At 39.1% G+C, this 18,951-nt stretch overlaps 1 protein-coding gene across 19 annotated transcripts in view; it reads left to right on the top strand.

Annotated features, from left to right (window-relative positions):
• Positions 1 to 18,951, top strand: part of LOC143672566 (lysine-specific demethylase 6A-like) — a 403,500-nt gene that overhangs the window by 367,483 nt on the left and 17,066 nt on the right. For all 19 annotated transcript variants that reach the window (XM_077147154.1, XM_077147158.1, XM_077147155.1 and 16 more), the window contains one exon: positions 6,491 to 6,617. In XM_077147154.1, the coding sequence (XP_077003269.1) occupies positions 6,491 to 6,617 (127 nt within the window). The remainder of the gene's footprint in view (positions 1 to 6,490; positions 6,618 to 18,951) is intronic.

Raw genomic sequence — 18,951 nt, 5'->3', positions numbered from 1 at the left:
TAAATCCAAAGTTTTATTCAAACCAGATATATACGCACAAAAATTATGAGGCCACCGTAACTTTTACCTATGTGCTTTGTTTAGTGACTCACTTCATTTCAATGTACTGTTAGACTTTAAAAAAGGAAAGGATTTTAACAAACATTGTCAGCCCTCCAACCTAATTAATAATTCCTTCCACAAAGGAATTACGAAGTTTTCATTCAGTAACTTCTGGATCCATGCTCATCACCTCATTTAGAATTTTGAAACTTTATTGAAAGATTGGTTTAAGATTTAATATTTAGTCTTCATGGACTAGTTTTATTTATGTAAAATAAATTCCATAAGTGTTTTGAAAACTAAAAAAAATGTTGTGCCGGACATTGTTCTGGCACTGGAATAGCTAAAGTTATTTGTACAACAAATTTCGGTACTCATGAAGTTTAAATCAAAGGAATTAAGAAAAATAACCAATCAAGTAACTAAATTATTTTTTAGTAATGTGAATAAAATGGATGGGTAGGGTATGATTAATCGTTTCTGCTAAAATGGCATCTGACAGATGCCTCCTGTGCATAGAACTCAATAATAAGGAAACAACCCTAAAAAGAGTGGTGCAGGATGGCCCATGGAACGATTGAAAGGCTTAAATGAGAAAGTCTTTGGTATATTCATAGAGAGAAGAAACAGTGTGACAATAGTAGAATGAAGGCCTGTAAATAGAGGTAGTGGTGGGGTCACGGTCTTAGTTTCCTGGTTCCAAAGCAAATACCTTTACAAAGGGTGGGATGAAACAATGAAATTGATTGACTCATGGTTTCAAGGCTAGGGGAAGTCTCAAATAAAGGCATTAGCAAGCCTGTAATTCTCCCTGAAGGCAGTTGATATTCTATGCCTAACACCAATGATCTAGCAGTATCTTAAATGTATCACACCACCATGATTTCTGCTGAGAAATCTACCCATAATCTTATCAGGCTTCCCTAGTATTTGGTGGGTTATTTTCCCCTTCTGTTTTCAGACTTCCCAGACTAGACAGACCTAGGCTCAAGAGGAGTGTTTGTTTAATCAATAGTATTTCCCTGAGAATGAAATGCTGCAGGTTGTCAAACTTTCCTGTGAAGCCTCTAGACTCTGCTTTTCCTGTCCTGCCCAGCAGATGATGCTTGTCAGTCTGTGGCTCCAAAACAGTATAAAGTCATGAGGTGCCTTTAATTCTCAGCAGATCCTGTCCCTGCTGAGGTAGAGACAAACTTACGCTATTTCTGTTTCCAAGCCCTGATGTCTGATTCTCTTAGGAGGGCCAGCACTTGAGCTGGGGCCTGCCACTCCCCTTTTCTCTGGGAAGATATGCCCTTTAAAGAATTATGTCCTTCATTTGACTAAATAGTCAAGATACTGAGACTGTCTAAATTCGGCCCTTGATGGGTCAATGCTGACGACTGAAAATTCCTGAGGTTCCCCATAATTATCTACTAAAAATAGTTATTTTTTCAAATGAAAAATAAATCCCTTTTCAGAGCCATTCCCGAACTCTGAAGATTTGCCAATCAAAGCTGCAGTTGGTGCCTGTCTCTTTGGGCCCCTTTTCTTGAGTCACAGCCTTTCTCCTTATTCTGAGCTCAGTCTCCAAAGCCTCATGTTTGTCAGTCCCACCTTCTCTCTGTGGGACAAACCTCAGGGTTCCTTATCTGCTTTTCGGCTTGTCTCGGCTCAAAGCTTATATTCAGAAGTCACAGTTTGTTAATTAAAGCATACAGTTGGAGTTTGGCTGAACCACCTTCTCTTGTTCTTAGTAAGACTGCTTCTTTTTTCCAGCAGAGGATCATCTCCAATGTAGCCTGCCATCCCAGTGTGGGAAAGGCTTTAGCTTTCACAAGGCTGGGAGCTTTACTTAAAGTTTTGTGCAGTGAACACGGCACTTCCACCTCATCCAGACAGGTATACAGTGTGTGTCTGGTCACAAATGTTCCCTAAACAGTTGTTCAAGGCCATTCCTGACTATTTCACTAGCTGCTCTAGAGGACTAACTAAATTCCACATCTCCCACCATCTTGCCCCATGCTCTTCACCATTAAGTTGTACGTATCATCCCACTTTGTTTCACGTCACTATGCCGAACTCACTTAGTAGCTCAAGTAACTTTGCTGTTGTGTTTTCTATATTTTCTAAATAAAGATCATGTCACCTGCAAACAGTGAGAGTTTTGTTTTTGTTTTTAACATGGGCAGGCACCGGGAATCAAACCCGGGTCCTCTGGCATGGCAGGCAAGCATTCTTACCTGCTGAGCCACCGTGGCCCGCCCAACAGTGAGAGTTTTGGGTTTTCCTTTCCAATTTGGATGACTTTTAATTTTTTTTTTCTTGACTAATTGCTCTACGGAGACCTTCTAGCAGCGTGTTGAATAGCAGTGGTGACAGTGAATTCTTTGTCTTGTTCTCAGTTTTAAAGTGAAATCTATTAGTCTCTCATCATTGAGTGTAATGCTAGCTTGGGTTTTTCATATATGTCTTTTGTCATTTAGAAGAAGTTTCCTTTGATTCCTAATTTTTAAAAATATTTATGTATGTGTGTATGTATGTATGTAAGTATTTGATTTATTAAACAGAAGGACATACGAACACCAACATTCTAACATTGTAGGTTTCCATTGTTTTTTCATGTCTTCTACTGTGCCTTTCATTGGCATAAATTCTGTGATTTGTTTTTTCAGACTTTCAATTTCTTCTTTTTGTTTATTCCTGGCCTTCTTTATATCCTCCCTCGGTTCACTGATTTGACTTTTTAAGAGATTTTCCACATGTGTTTGAACATTCTGAAATAATTGTTCCACCTCCTATATCTCATCTGAGTTGTTGGTTTGATCCCTTGACTGGGCCATATCTTCAATTTTTCTAGCATGATGTGTTATTTTTCGCTGGCAGCTAGGCATTTATTTACCTTAATTAGTTTATTCTGAAGATTGTCTTCACTTTTTTTAACGTAGAATTTTCTTGCTAGATGACTTTGTTTTCTGTCTGCTCTTTGACATTCAGTTCAGCTTATTCTGGACATCCACCTTAGGTTGTGTTTAACCTATCAGAAATTTTCATTTCTTGTTTTCTTGTTTCTTGCCCTGCTCTATGGTGCCTTTTTCCTCCTAAATCCTACACCTCATTACGCCTCCATCTTGACCTCAACTCCTCTTTTGAAAATCTTTTTTTTTCCATAATAATATATACTACGTCTAAATTTGTCATTAACTCATATAATACTTAGGTATTACAGACCCCAGCCAATTTTCCCAGACCAAACTGACCTCCTATCAGGAGGAAAGAGTCACCTGCATCAGTTTTCCCTGAGGGTGAGACCCATCAGATTGAAAGTGTTTCCTGTGAAGTCTCTGCACTCTCCTTTTGTCCTGTCTTCCCCAGTATGTGCCGCGCATCTACCTGCAGGTCCTACCAGCATAAGGTGATGCAGTACCTTTAACTTCAACAGACTCTCCCTGCTGGGGGTATTGTGTAGATAGAGGAGAGATTGTATTCTGGTTTAAAGTGCTTCACTATTCCAGACCATGAGGTCTGAACTCCTTGAGGAAGGGATTCCACCTGAGCTGGGTACCACCTCTCTCCTGGGGAAGGCACAGGTTCCAGACAAACACTCAGAAAAGTTTAATTCTGTCTATGCGTGGGGCAGTGGAGCCTGAGAAGCCTTGCAGTTGTATCCAAAGAGCAGTCAAGCCATAGAAACACAGCCAACAAAACAAAAGAGAAAAATCCTTTTCAGAACAGGACCCCTGTTCCTCGGGTTTGACAATCAAGAGCTTAAGTTGATTCATTGCTTTGTGTATCTCCAGGTGCTGTGTGCCCCCTTCTTTCCTTCAGGGCCCAGAACTTTTCAAATACCAAAAAACCTGTTGTTGTTTTTTTTTCTTTTTCCATCAGCCCTGCCCACGCTGCATGGGTGCAAAAACCAGCTACCTCTGCTTTTACTCAAGGTTCAACTGAGCTAGGGGCCTGTTTATAGTAGTCAGAATTTGTTAATGGAAGTTTGGTTGGGCTCAGCCCCTGCTGCAGGTAAAGTCTCTTTCCTTTCCCCTCTGGGAAGTAGCCTGTGGGGGAGGGGCACCAGCCGCCACGGCTTGGGGAACTCACAGTTCTGTGGGGGCTCACAGCCGGTCCAGCTGGTCCAGACTGTTGTAAGCTGTGTATCCGGTCACTGACGTGGCCCCCGCAGTTGTTCTGTACTGTTCTGGCTATTTATTAGCTGCTCCAGAGGAGGAACTAAATCCTACACCTCATTACGCCTCCATCTTGGCCTCAACTAATCTTTTGAAAAATCTTTTTTTTTTCCGTAATAATATATACTACTTCTAAATTTGTCATTAACTCATATATATATTTCTCATACCAGTTTGAGATATATTACAGAAAACTTTGGCTACTTTCTTCCCAACTTATTTTGAAATTTTTCAAACCTAAAAATTGAAAAAGATGTATTTTATCTTTAAAAGAGAGAAAGAGAGGGTAGAGAGCTAGTGAGATTTCTATGTAAAAGTGGGAGTACAAGAGAAAATAGCAAGAGGAAGCTTGATGTTATTTGTTTTTGCATTAACACTTAAATATTTATCTTTGCTATACTAGGCACAGTTTTGCCTTTTAGGTGTTCCCTCTTTGTAAAATAGGCATGGATAACAATGTCTTTTGAACGGTTATAATGAGACCTAAGTGGCATAATATATAAATACTTGATAGCGGGTTTTTTTGTGGTCTGATACTAAACCCTCAAGAACCCTAGCTCTTATGAATTCTTTATTTTCTCACATGAAGTATCATTGAGCTTGCAGAATTAGTGAGGCATTTGCAATGTCTTAGGCATTATTTTCCTTCGATTGAAAAAAAAAAGCTTATTTTTGAAGAACTGCTATAAAACTTTGCAGTAAGATTTCTGCACCCAGAGCTCAAAAATCATCTTAGGACAGGGATAGGAGGAAGGACATCAAATGTTAAAAATATCGTGTGTTTTATTCCCCCTAATTTTCTCATGAATTGAATTTTTATTTGCTGTCTCCTCTGTTAACTCTTTCATTTTCACACACACATGTATCACAAAACTTTCCTTGCTTTAAAATCTAAATTTAGAATTAAAGCATGCTTAGTTTCTAAGTAAATGCTAAAAATTGCTAAGGAGAAACTGAAAGTGATATTGTCTTTTGGTTTGTGTTTGTTAAATAATTTTAAATAGGTTTGGGGGGAATAAATTCTTAAAAGTCATTTTCTCCTGGGCTCATTTATATGGATTTTGATTTTTTTTTAAATGGTTTGACAACTAACAACATAAATTAAGAGAAACTAAACATACTATTACTTAAATTGTGAAATTTACTTACTTAATAATAAAGTATTTTTATTTTATATAGCACTTATTTTGCCAGGTACAGCCCTAAAAGTAGTTACAAAGTATTTATAGTGAATAAGCCCCTGCTCCCATAAAGCTTATATGCTTATATTCTGATGTGAAAGGAATACAATAAGCAAATACTTAAAGAAGATGATTTTGATAATATGATCCCAGTTACTTCAAATATTGGGTTGTGTTTAATCATATGAATTAACACTAATTTTATATACATTGGAGTACAGTGGATCAAAGAATTCCAAGTTAGTTTGGTTCTGATTCCAAGAGATTACATTTTTCACAAACGCTCAACTTTAGGCATTTTTCCTGGATTTAGGATAGTTTTATTGTGAGAATGTTAGTGCTGTTTTCTGCCTTACGTATCACTGAGTCCGATTTTTCCTTTGGGGAAAACTGAGGCACTTAAATACACAAGAACTTTGGCACACAGTTCTGAGCAGTGGTAGAAAATTATATGAAAATTAGCACCAACTGTGAGAATTTACTATATTGTTGACATCAATAGTATGTGTTTATAGGAAAAGACTTTTACTATCTGAAGAATTCTGTTTTACTGTCCTCAAAATAAAATTGAATAGATGTGTTTGTTTTCCTTTGACTCATAATTAAAACTAATTTTGAATCCTGAAGTCACAAAATGGATTAATAAATTTCTGCTTATTCTCTCTTATGCTCCAAAGTCAATTTATATTAATAATAACATTTTTGAGTACCTAGATAGTTTTCCTTCTTATCTGACTGGAATCATAATAGTTCTGCCCTGAATTCAGATCTTTTATTTCAGAGATGAAGAGAGTGATTCTTAAGAGGTTGTCTCGCTACTTTGGTTGTCCTACTCAGAGCCAAAATGAAAATTGTTCATTAAATAAGGGGTAAATTTGTTAAGATAGTTGTTCTTTTATATTAAAAATTGTCTTTAACGTAAACATTTATTAATGCCATCATTTTTAGACTGCCGTGTCTTAGAAACCGCCAAAAAGAAAAATTGTCATATCAGTACCCATCATTAGAACCATGACTCTTAGACGAACTTCTAACTGATTTATCTTTACACTAGGAATATTTAGCAACTACTGTTATCATAAAATAATTTCACCTCTACAATAGGTATTGCCTTCTGAAAATTCTCAAGCAGTGCCAGACATTGAGGGAAGCTCTTATTGCCGCAGGGAAAGAGATTATATGGCATGGGCGAACAAAAGATGAAGCAGCTCATTACTGTATCATTTGTGAGGTAAGTAACTGCTCTTAATGACTGCTGTTTTGTCTTAGATTCTTTATTATTTATGTTTTTAAATTATGGTGTACCTGCCTTTAAAATACAGTTTACCATTTCATTTCAATAGTAAAGTATTTCACTACTATTTATTAACCCAGAAGTATCTAGTACTCAGCCATTCATCATGTATGAATTTATCAAGTGACAGCCATCTCAGTCTAAGATACTAAGTTAGAAACAATCCATGAGTACACAGATGTCAGTAAACCATAATTACTGTAGCTCCAGGCTGTTCAGTGTCACTTTTAGTTTTTCATGCTGTATTTGTTGATTTTCTCTTGCAAGTGCAGAAATAAAGATGCAGTGCCTACTGTGGAGGAACTCATACTCTATATGGAGGGGACAAATTGTTAACAATGGGTGGACATGCAACTATGATGAAAATGAAGCTGGGCATATACAATCAGTTATGGAAACACTATTTTTCATCTTGCATTGGCATGAGAATTCACAGAAATATTAACCTTCTTTGAGAAATGTGTATATTTTAACAGTCCAGAAAATGGCAAGATTTGGTGGTTTATAGATCATTACCAGATACCAGGAATAGAATGGTGATAGGGAAATGACTGGTGTATTTGGAAAAGGATAAACTGTTCAATCTGGCTGGGAAATAGAGGTCAAATTCTCTAAGGGGGCAGAATATGGTGGTTGATACTTTAAGAAGGTGGAAAATGAGATCAGCTGGAAACTGGTATAGTCTTGAGAGATACTAACTAAGGTCTTATACTAGAATCTGATGATAAAAATGTGTGTGTGTGTTGGGGGGGTGACGGGCAAGATGGTGGCTTAGCAAGGTGTGGGATTTAGTTCGTCCCCTAGAACAGCTTCTAAATAACCAGAAACAGTACAGAAGAACTCCTGGGGCTATGTCAGTGACCGGACACACAGCGTATTCCAGTCTGGACCAGCTGGACCGGCTGCGAACCCCTCCAGAACCGTGAAATTCCCCATGCTATGCATGTTAAAGGTACCACATCATCTTATGCTGACCTGCAGGAAGACAGACAAGCACCACATACTGGGCAGGATAAGAAAAACAGAGCCCAGAGACTTCACAGGAAAATCTATCAACCTGCTGGGTCTTACCCTCAGGGAAAACTGACGCAGGTGACTCTTTATCCCCCTGACAAGAGGCCTGTTTGGTCTGGGAAAATCCAGCTGGGGTCTATAATACCTAAGTAGACCTTCCCAAGGGGTGGGGGGAGCACCATGGAGGCAGGACAAGAAACAAGAACTGAAAAATTCCCTGATAAACAAAACCTGAGCTGGGGGTCTAGAAAAAGCTGAATGGCATGTCAGAGAACAGACAGACAAAAAATTCATCTAACAAGAAAACCCTAGGTAAAAGAAGTGAAAACATTCTCCAGATTAAACTAATTAAGGTAATTAAATGCCTAGACACCAGCAAAGAATAACAGATCACACTAGGAAGATTGAAGCTAAGGCCCAGTCAAAGGACCAAACCAGCAATTCAAATGAGATACAGAACTTGAAGCAATTAATTCAGAATGTATGAACAGACGTGGAAATCCTCATCAAAAGTCAAATAAATGAATTGAGGGAGTATACAAAGAAGGCAAGAAGTGAACAAAAAGAAGAAATTGAAAGTCTGAAAAAACAAATCACAGAATTTATGGGAATGAAAGGCACAGTTGAAGAGATGGAAAAAAACAATGGAAACCTGCAGTGTTAGATTTCGAGAGGCAGAAGACAGGATTAGTGAACTGGAGGATGGAAGGTTGGAAATACGACAAGCATAAGAAAAATACAGGGAAAATAATGGAAAAATATGAGCAGGGACTCAGGGAATTGAATGACAATATGAAGCACATGAATATACGTGTTGTGGGTGTCCCAGAAGGAGAGGAAAAACTAATGGAGGAAATTATCACTGAAAATTTCCCAACTCTTAAGATGGCCTTAAAATTGCAGATCCAAGAAGTACAGCGTACCCTACAGAGAAAAGATCCAAATAGACATACTCCAAGACACTTACTAAGCAGAATGTCAGAAGTCAAGGAGAAAGAGAGAATCTTGAGATGCAAGAGAAAAAGAATCTATCGCATACAAGGGAAGGCCAATAAAACTATATGTAGATATTTCAGCAGAACCATGGAGGCAAGAAGACAGGGATGATCAATTTAAATTACTAAAAGAGAAAAACTGCCAACCAAGAATTCTATATCCAGCAAAATTCTCCTTCAAAATGAGGGAGAAATTAAAATATTTTCAGACAAAAAAAATCACTGAGAAAATTTGTGACCAATGGACCAGCTCTGCGAGAAATACTAAAGGGAGCACTAGAGGCAGATATGAAAGACAGGAGAAAGAGGAGTGGAGAAGAGTGTAGAAAGGAAGACTATCGGGTAAGGTAAAAAGAAGAAAAGTTTGATATGACACATAAAATCCAAAAGGCAAAATGGTAGAAGAAAGTACTACCCGTACAGTAACAACACTAAATGTTAATGGATTAAACTCTCCAATCAAAAGACATAGACTGGCAGAATGGATTAAAAAACAGGACCCATCTATATGCTGTCTACAGGAAACACATCTTAGACCCAAGGTTAAACGTAGGTTGAAAGTGAAAGGTTGGGAAAACATATTCCATGCAAATAACAAGAATAAAAGAGCAGGAGTATCCATACTAATATCCAACTGATTAGATTTCAAATGTAAAACAGTTAAAAGAGACAAAGAAGGACACTCTGTATTAATAAAAGGAACAATTCGACACGAAGACATAGCATATCACAAATTTCTATGCACTGAGCTAGAATGCTCCAAAATACATGAGGCAAATACTGAAAAGAGAAATAGACACATGTACCATAATAGTTAGAGACTTCAATTCCACATTCTCATCAATGGACAGAACATCTAGACAGAGGGTCAATAAAGAGACAGAGAATTTAAATAATACAATCAATGAGCTAGACGTAACAGACATTTATAGAACATTATACCCCACAACAGCAGGATACACCTTTTTCTCAAGTGCCCATGGATCATTCTCAAGGATAGACCATATGCTGGGTTACAAAGCAAGTCTCAATAAATTTAGAAAGATTGAAATCATACAAAACACTTTCTCAGATCATAAAGAAATGAAGTTGGGAATCAATAATAGGCAGAGTGCTGGAAAATTCACAAATAGGTGGAGGCTCAACAACACACTCTTAAACCACCAGTGGGGTCAAGGAAGAAATTGCAAGAGAAATTCGCAAATGCCTTGAGGCAAATGAAAATGAAAACACAACATATCAAAACTTATGGGATGCAGCAAGGCAGTGCTGAGAGGAAAATTTATTTCCCTAAATGCCTATATCAAAAAAGAAGAAAGGGCAAAAATCAAGGAATTAACTGTCCAGTTGGAAGTAGTAGAGAAAGAATAGCAAACGAACCCCAAAGCAAGCAAAAGGAAAGAAATAAGGAAGATCTAGAGCAGAAATTGAGAACATGAAAGCAATTGAGAAAATCAACAAAACCAGAAGCTGGTTCTATGAGAAAATACTGAGATTGATGGACCCTTGGGAAGATTGACAAAAAGAAGAAGAGAGAGGATGTAAATAAATATGATCAGAAATGGAGGAGGAGACATAACCACTGACCCCACATAAATAAAGGAAGTAATGATAGGATACTATGAACAACTTTATGCTAATAAACATGACAATGTAGATGAAATGGACAACTTTCTAGAAAGGCTTGAAGAACCCACTTTGACTCGAGAAGAAATAGACGACCTCAAGAAACCAAAAACAAGTGAAGAAATTCAATCAGTCATTAAGAAGCTCCCCAGAAATAAAAAGTCCAGGTCCAGATGGCTTCACAGGTGAATTCTACCAAACATTCCGGAAGGAATTAGTACCAATCCTGCTAAAACTCTTCAAAAATATTGAAGAAGATGGAGGGCTACCTAACTCATTCTACAAAGTCCACATCACCCTCATACCAAAGCCAGACAAAGATATTATAGGAAAAGAAAATGCAGACCAATCTCTCTAATGAATATAGATGCAAAAATCCTCAACAAAATTCTAGCAAATCGAACCCAGCAACACATTAAAAGAATTATACATCATGACCAAGTAGGATTCATCCCAGGTGTATGCAAGGATGGTTCAACATAAGAAAATCAATTAATGTAATGCACCATATCAACAAATCAAAGCAGAAAAACACATGATCATCTTGATTGATGCAGAAAAGGAATTTGACAAAATTCAACATCCTTTCCTGTTGAAAGCACTTCAAAGGATAGGAATAGAAGGGAACTTCCTCAACATGATAAAGGGAATATATGAAAAACCCACAGCTAACATCATCCTCAATGGGGAAAACTGAAAACATTCCCCCAAAGATCAGGAACAAGACAAGGATGTCCACAATCACCACTAATATTCAACATTGTGTTGGAAGTTCTAGCCAGAGCAATTAGACAAGAAAAAGAAATATAAGGCATCAAAATTGAAAAGGAAGAAGTAAAACTCTCACTGTTTGCAGATGATATGATACTATATATCGAAAATCCTGAAAAATCCACAGCAGAACACTAGAGCTAATAAATGAGTATAGCAATTTGGCAGGTTCCAAGATCAACACTCAAAAATCTGCGGTGTTTCTATACACTAGTAACGAATAATCTGAGGGGGAAATCAAGAAAAGAATTCCATTTACAGTTGCAACCAAAAGAATAAAATATTTAGGAATAAATTTAACTGAAGAGACCAAAGACCTATACAAAGAAAACTACAAGAAATTTTTTAAAGAAACCACAGAAGACCTAAATAGATGGAAGGGCATACCATGTTCATGGATTGGAAGACTAAATTTAGTTAAGATGTCAGTTCTACCTAAATTGATCTACAGATTCAATTCAATGCCAATTAAAATCCCAAAAACTTACTTTTCAGAAACAGAAAAACCAATGACCAAATTTATCTGGAAGGACGGGGTACCCCAAACAGCTAAAAGTATCCTGAGGAAAAAAATGAAGTTCAGAGGTCTCACACTACCTGACTTTAAGGCATATTATGAAGCTACAGTGGTCAAAACAGCATGGTACTGGCAAAAAGATAGATATACTGACCAATGGAATAGAATAGCATGTTCAGATATAGACCCTCTCATCTGTGGACAATTGATCTTTGATAAGGCAGTCAAGCCAACCCACCTGGGACAGAACAGTCTCCTCAATAAATGGTGCCTACAGAACTGTATATCCATATGCAAAAGAATGAAAGAGGACCCATATCTCACACGCTATACAAAAGGTAACTCGAAATGGATCAAAGACCTAAACATTAGGTCTAAGACCATAAAACTGTTAGAAGAAAATGTGGGGAAATATCTTATAAGTCTTATACTTTATAGACCTTGCACCCAAAGCAAGAGCACTGAAGAAAGAAAGAAGTGGGAACGCCTCAAACTTAAACACTTTTGCACATCCAAGAACTTTGTCAAGAAAGTTAAAAGGCAGCCTACACAATGGGAGATAATATTTGGAAACGATATATCTGATAAAGGTGTAGTATCCAGAATATCTAGAGAGGTTGTTCAAGTGAACAACAGAAAGATAGCCAACCCAATTACAAAATGGGCAAAAGACTTGAACAGACACTTTTCAGAAGAAGAAATACAAATGGCCAAAAGGCGCATGAAGAGATGTTCAGCTTCCATGGTTAATAGAGAAATGCAAATCAAAACCACAATGAGATATCATCTCACACTGACCAGGAAGACCATTATCAATAAAACAGAAAATGACAAGTTCTGGAGAGGATGTGGAAAAAGAGGCACATTTATCCACTTTTGGTGGGAATGTCAAATGGTACAACTGCTGTGAAAGGCAGTTTGGCGATTCCTCAAAAAGCTATATATAGAGTTGCCATATGACCCGGCAGTACCATTGCTAGGTATCTACTCAGAGGACATGAGGGCAAGGACACAAATGGACAGTTGCACAGCCATGTTTATAGCAGCATTAATTACAACTGCAAAGATGGAAACAGCCATACTGTCCGTTAAAAGAAGAATGGCTAAACAAACTGTTGTATGTACATACAATGGAATATTTATACAGCTGTAAGACTGAATAAAGTTATGAAGTACATAACAACATGGATGGACCTTGAGAATATTATGCTGAGTGAGATTAGCCAGAAACAAAAGGACAAATACTGTACAGTGAGTCTGTATGGTCTCACTGGTATGTACTGACATTTGTGAATAAACTTAGAGAATTTCATTGGTAACAGAGACGATCAGGAGATAGAACTAGGGTAAGATATTGGGTAATTGGAGCTGAAGGGATTCAGATTGTGCAACAGGACTGGATGTAAAATGTTCGGAAATGGACAGCACAATACTACCTAACTGTAATACAATTTTGTTAATACTGAATGAAGCTGAACATGAGAATGATAGAGGGAGGAGGGCTGTGGACACAAATGAAATCAGGAGGAAAAATAGATGATAAAGACTGAGAAGATAAAAACTAGGAATGCCTAGAGTGTATAATGATAGTGACTAAATGTACAAATTTAAAAAATGTTTTTTTCATGACGAAGAACAAAGGAATGTCATTACTGCAGGGTGCTGAAAATGGATGGTAATTAATATTTTAAAATTTTAATTTATGTGTGAGACTAAAGCAAAAAATGTTTATTTGGTACAAAATTTATATTCTCACTAGTGCATTTCCTAATATAACTTATGTAGACAGCCTAATTGAATGCCATAAGGACATGGAACCTTGAGTAGGATATGAGATTTTGTTGTTTTGTCCAGAGTGATGCCCCAGTAAATCCCAGAGTGATTTGAACGGTGAATAAAAAAGTATTTGCAAAGTCCCCTTTGGGGAATGGTGAGAAACAGGGAAAATTCAACCTCCCCAAGTTGAATTCTTGATATTCTCACAAGCAGTGCGGATAATCAAAGGTATAGACTGAGGCCCCAATCTTGGGGTTTGTTCATATGAAACTTACCCCCACAAAGGATAGGTCAAGCCTACTTAAAATGAGGCCTAAGAGTCATCCTCAGGATAACCTCTTTTGTTGTTCAGATGTGGCCTCTCTCTTCAGCCAATACAACAGGCAAATTCACCACTCTCCCCCTGTCTACGTGGGACATGACTCCCGGGGGTGTGGACCTTCCTGGCAGCATGGGACGGAGGTTCTGGAGTGAGCTGTCAAGGAATTGAGAAAATCCTGGAAGGAGCTGAGACTCAGCACTGGGGGATTGGGAAACCCTTTTCAACCAGGAGGGGGAGGAATGAAATGAGACAAAATAAGTGTCAATGGCTGGGAGATTTCAAACAGAGTCGAGAGGTTATCCTGGATGTTATTCTAACGCATTAAATAGATATCACCTTGTTAGTCAAGATGCAGTGGAGAAGCTGGAGAGAACAGCCTGAAAATGGAGAGTTGTGTTCCAGTAGCCATGTTTCTTGAAGATTGTTGTGTAGTGATATAGCTTTCACGATGTGACTGTGTGATTGTGAGAACCTTGTGTCTGATGCTCCTTTTATCTACCTTATCAACAGACCAGGAGAACATATGGAATAAAGATGAATAATAGGGGAAACAAATATTAAAATATATTTGGAGTGAAATGCTGGTGATCAGTGAGGAGGGGGGGGCTGGGTATGGAATGGAAGAATTTTTTCTGTTTTCTTTTTATTTATTTTTCTGAATAGATGCAAATGTTCCGAGAAATGATCGTGATGATGCATATGCAACTGTGTGATGATTTTGTGAATTACTGATTTTATTTGTGGAATGGAATGATCAAATGCTTGTGTTTGTTTGGTGTTTTTTGGCATTTTAAAAATATAATAAATGTAATTTTAAAAATAAATAAATAAAAGGGTGGGGGGAGTTCATAAAAAGTTTCCCAGAAAATGAAATTAACAGAACAGTTGTACAAATGCAGATTAAGGGCATTTGAAGAATTCCACATGGACAGAATCAAGATGACACAGTGAGATGCTCAACACATATTAGGTTGTGTGATAGATAGATCTGGGGGTTTCCTGAGTAAATGAGCCAACATACATGCTTATCCTCCTGGAACTTAACCCTGAGCCTGGAGGCAGCTTGCAAAGCTCTCCTTCAGAACCATGAGAAAGCACTGTTTGTTTGTTTGTTTGTTTGTTTGACAAAACAGGACATTTTTATCCATCAAAATCAAAATTCTTGGTTCCAGGACAAGATGAATGTGAAAAAAATCTGTTAAGGACTCTTTGCTTTTGCCTCAAGCTATTTTCTAAGCTGCCTGTACGGATAAGCATACATATTTGTTTGTTACACTTTAAAAACTAGAGAAAAACATGAACAAAGAACTGAAAGAAATCAAGGAAACAATGCATGAATCCAAAGAATATTAGTAACAATGTAGGATTATGATAAAGAGCTGAAAGACCACATCAATCAAAACTTAAACGTTTTCTACAGTGGAGCGGCAGCACATTGGAGTTGGCATAAGAGAGACTCAGTGAACTGGAAAATAAGATATTTGAAATCAGTTGACTCACAGAATCTAAAGAAAAAAGAATAGATAAAAGTTAAAAGGGCTTGAGAGCCATACATTTCTATCTGTAAAACAGAATTCAATATATGTAAGTTTGATTCTGATTCTAAATTCCTGTGACTAACAGCTGACAGACTCTGCGCTATTTATTTTAAACCTAAAAATGAGGCAGAACCCACAGGCAAGCCTCTTCTGAGAAAGTAGCAGAGGGGAACCATGTGAGTGCTGCATGGAGAGAGGAAGTTGAGTTTTGAGAGTTTTGAACTTAGACAAGAGGATTCCAAACATATTATAGGCTTGAGGATCAGGGGAGAAAACTCCTAAGAAACTAGCCATGGAAGTTAAGAAACTAGCCATGGAAGTTTCTTGCCTCTGCCACCTGCCCTCTTTCCTGGCTACATCTGGGCCTTGGCTGCTAAACTGCTCTGGTAGCAGAGCTGAGGTCCTGAGGAAGTGTGCTTAGTCGTGCACATTTGGAGCCGCACATTTCAGATGTTATCAGATGCAGGTGTGTTGTTAGGGAGAAAGGAAGAAAAGGATGAATTGAGCAGGCCCCAGGGCTTAGTACTACTGCAGAGCTGGAGTAACCTGTTCCTAAGAGATGATTCACCTTAGAGGAAGCTGGGTAAGGTGGAGAGGGAGAAAGGGAAGGCAGACTAAGAAATCTCTGCCTTTCTAGAACTCAGTAACCCAGCTTCTGGGCAATGAAGAGAGAAGGCAGTGCTGATTGTTGAACAGGTGAAGGAAAGGGATTGGGGGTAGATAGTCTTCTATTTGGATGTCACCAGCTTGGCCTGAATCTTACTTAATGCAAACTGCTAGTTATCACAGAAAGGACCAGGGTGAGAACTAGCTGTTTAAGAGAGCGAGATTCTTTAATCCTTTCCTGCTCTCTCACCTCACAAATTGTTAACACAGCAGAAATTTAGCCTGGTAAGGATAACTTGTGGACTTGCTGACGTGCATGTGTGGGGAGTGGGTATGTGTATACACTTCTCTTCTGACTAGCCATTCAGGCTTTCAGGCTGTCATGTAGATTGTTTAGGAAAAAGTTGGAAAGGAAGGTCTGGAAAGAGGAGGATCTCTGGACTCCCCTAGCCCCCAAACTCCTTGACTGTCACTTGTAATTGTATATAATTTTTGTGTTTCTTGCTCCATTTCCTCATGCTGTCTTCCTTAGTCTAAACTCCATGTGGGAAGGGTAAAATAAAGTGCTGGACATCTTTGTACAGTTTCCTCAACTGTGTCAGCCATATTTACATAGATACATGTACAATTATTATATATATAAATACATATGTAGTGTTGAAAAAACAAAAGCTTGAAAAACCCCTGGGAGGACATCAAACATAGGAATTGTGTTTGATACAGCAGAAGTAGCAGAAAGAAAACAGGGGCAAAAAAATTATTTGAAAAAGTAATGGTTAAAAGTTTCCTAAAATCTAGCAAAAGACATAAATAAACATACCTAAGAAGCCCTTGAAATACCATCCATGGGTGACCTCATCAATATAGCGATGTAAACAGCCACTGAAAATCTCTCCCCAGATATTCAGTGGAAAAAAAAGTTAACTCTCACTTGTTCAGAACTCTGCAGGAAGATATAGACTGGAGGAGGATCCCACAAGCACTGAAATGACCAAAGAAAAGTATGGGGTAGGAAATTGCCATCCCAGACCAGCCAGTCCTCGTTTCCCACTCGCTCAGTCTGACACGTCCTGAAAAGTGCACAGAGGCAACAGTTGGGATCTCTCCCTCCTCCTGCAGGGGACACTGTAAAATCTCTTACAGCTATAAGGCAGATTCCCACTTATATAAGACAGAGACTTAAGCCCACAGAGACCCATAACAGGACCTAGTCACAGGAGCATGGGGTGGTTTGGGGGTACAGAATACTAAAGTGCAGGGAGGAGGATTTTTCACTGTGGGAGACTAGGAAGGGATCCATAAAATATTCTTGAAAAGCAACAGAAGCCAGGTTGAACATTCCCAAATCAATTGTTTGGGGACCCAGGAACAGAGAAGGATGCTTCAAGACACAGTGTGAGATGAAGAGTCTGAGAAAATGACTGAGAGGGTATTTACAGCTGTGGGTCCTGTTGCCCATCCTCGTCCTTGAGGGAAATAGCAGGAGGCCTGATGTTTGCTTAGGGTATTGCTGCAGAGTGTGGCAGCTTGGAGAATCCTCTGGCACAAGCAAAGTGGGGGAGAAAGCCCTACATTGAGCCAGATTTTGGCTGACAAAGTGTGGTCCCAGAAACCTCACAGCTTCAGTCTCACTTGGTTAGACAGTATCTGGGCTCCAGGTGGCAAACCCTTCTGAGGATGATTAAGTCCCCAAATAGTGACACCTACTGGCAGGGTGGAAATTGTAGGGCTTTTTAGAGCCTCTCCAGACCTTGTCTTAGGCCTAGTGGAGCTGGTCTACACATCATGCTAGGAACCTGGCCCTATTTTGGCTGAGGAATGTGGATAAGCCAATTGTCAAAGCAGTGCCCTACAACAAACCCAGGTCTTGCTGGCTGGTAAAAAGCAGAGCACTCCTGGGCCAGCTGTTCACTGGGGAAGTTTAACCTCAGTCCCACTGCCTGAGGCCTTTCCGTGCAGGAGCTTGGGAATCACCACACGTGTTATGCCCATAGACTAGGTCTCAGCCGAGATACACATAAAACTGAAGCCTTGTTATCTGGTTGGGTCTTGGCCCAGAAGGCCACTACAGCTGGGGAGTGGGGGTTGTTGGGAAGTGGTGGCTGGAGAGTACCGTTTGTTAGGAAGATGGGGAAAGTGCAGTCTGTCAACTGCTTTTCCAGCCAATCCCTAAAAGATCTCTGAAAACAGTTGCGCTCCTGGTTTGAGGCCCAGACCCTGTGTTAACTGGGGATTATTGACAAGCCAGTTGTTTCAAAGGAGACCTTCCATCTTAAATGAATGAGGGAAATCAACTTTCAAAAAAAGCATATCAACAAAATCAAATACAGAGAAACCGACAACAAAAAAAATCACGAAGTACATTAGGATGCAAGAAGGTATTGACAAGCCAAATAACTGAATTAAAAAGCTGAAGGAAGCATAGAATTTGAACACTGAATCAAAGACGTTCAAACAAATCTCCTAAATAAATTCGGTATTTTGGCTAAAGACATAAAGAATATCAACAAGACACTAGAAGAGCATAAAGAAGAATTTGAAAGAATAAATAGAAGAATAGCAGATCTTATGGAAATGGATACTGTACATCAAATTAAAAATACGCGGAGACTTTCGGACAAGACAGCGGCTTAGTAAGACACGCGGGCCTTAGTTTCTCCTCCAGAACAGCAACTAAAGAAACAGAAACAATACGAAATAGCTCCCGGAGCCACGATAGAGACCAAAAAGACAACGTACCCCATTCTGGAACGGCTGAACGGGCAGGGAGAATCCACTGCGCTGAGATAACCCGAGGGGTGCGTGCTTTTCCGGGCCGGGGCGGCTGGCGACCGGGGTCCCTTCCACACACGTGCCTTCCCGATCTGACTGGGAAGGTTGGATAGCGGGGCCCTCCCACCACGCTTGGCGTCTCGGGCCAGCTGGGCAATTTGGACTGGCACTCCACCAAACTGAGGTGGCCGGCGACCCCCCTCCACGCGCAGTTTCCCGGGCCGACTGCGAGATTCGGATTGGCAAGTTAAGGAGCCACAGCATCTTTTACTGGTGGGACCCGCAGACAGACAAGCGCCACGAGCGCCACCTACTGGGCAGGAAAAGAAAAACA

This window comes from Tamandua tetradactyla, chromosome Y (genome assembly GCF_023851605.1).
Source record: "Tamandua tetradactyla isolate mTamTet1 chromosome Y, mTamTet1.pri, whole genome shotgun sequence".
NCBI lineage: Eukaryota > Metazoa > Chordata > Mammalia > Pilosa > Myrmecophagidae > Tamandua > Tamandua tetradactyla.
The sequence above is the reverse complement of the archived record's forward strand: the minus strand, read 5'-3'. Positions and strand labels throughout refer to the sequence as shown.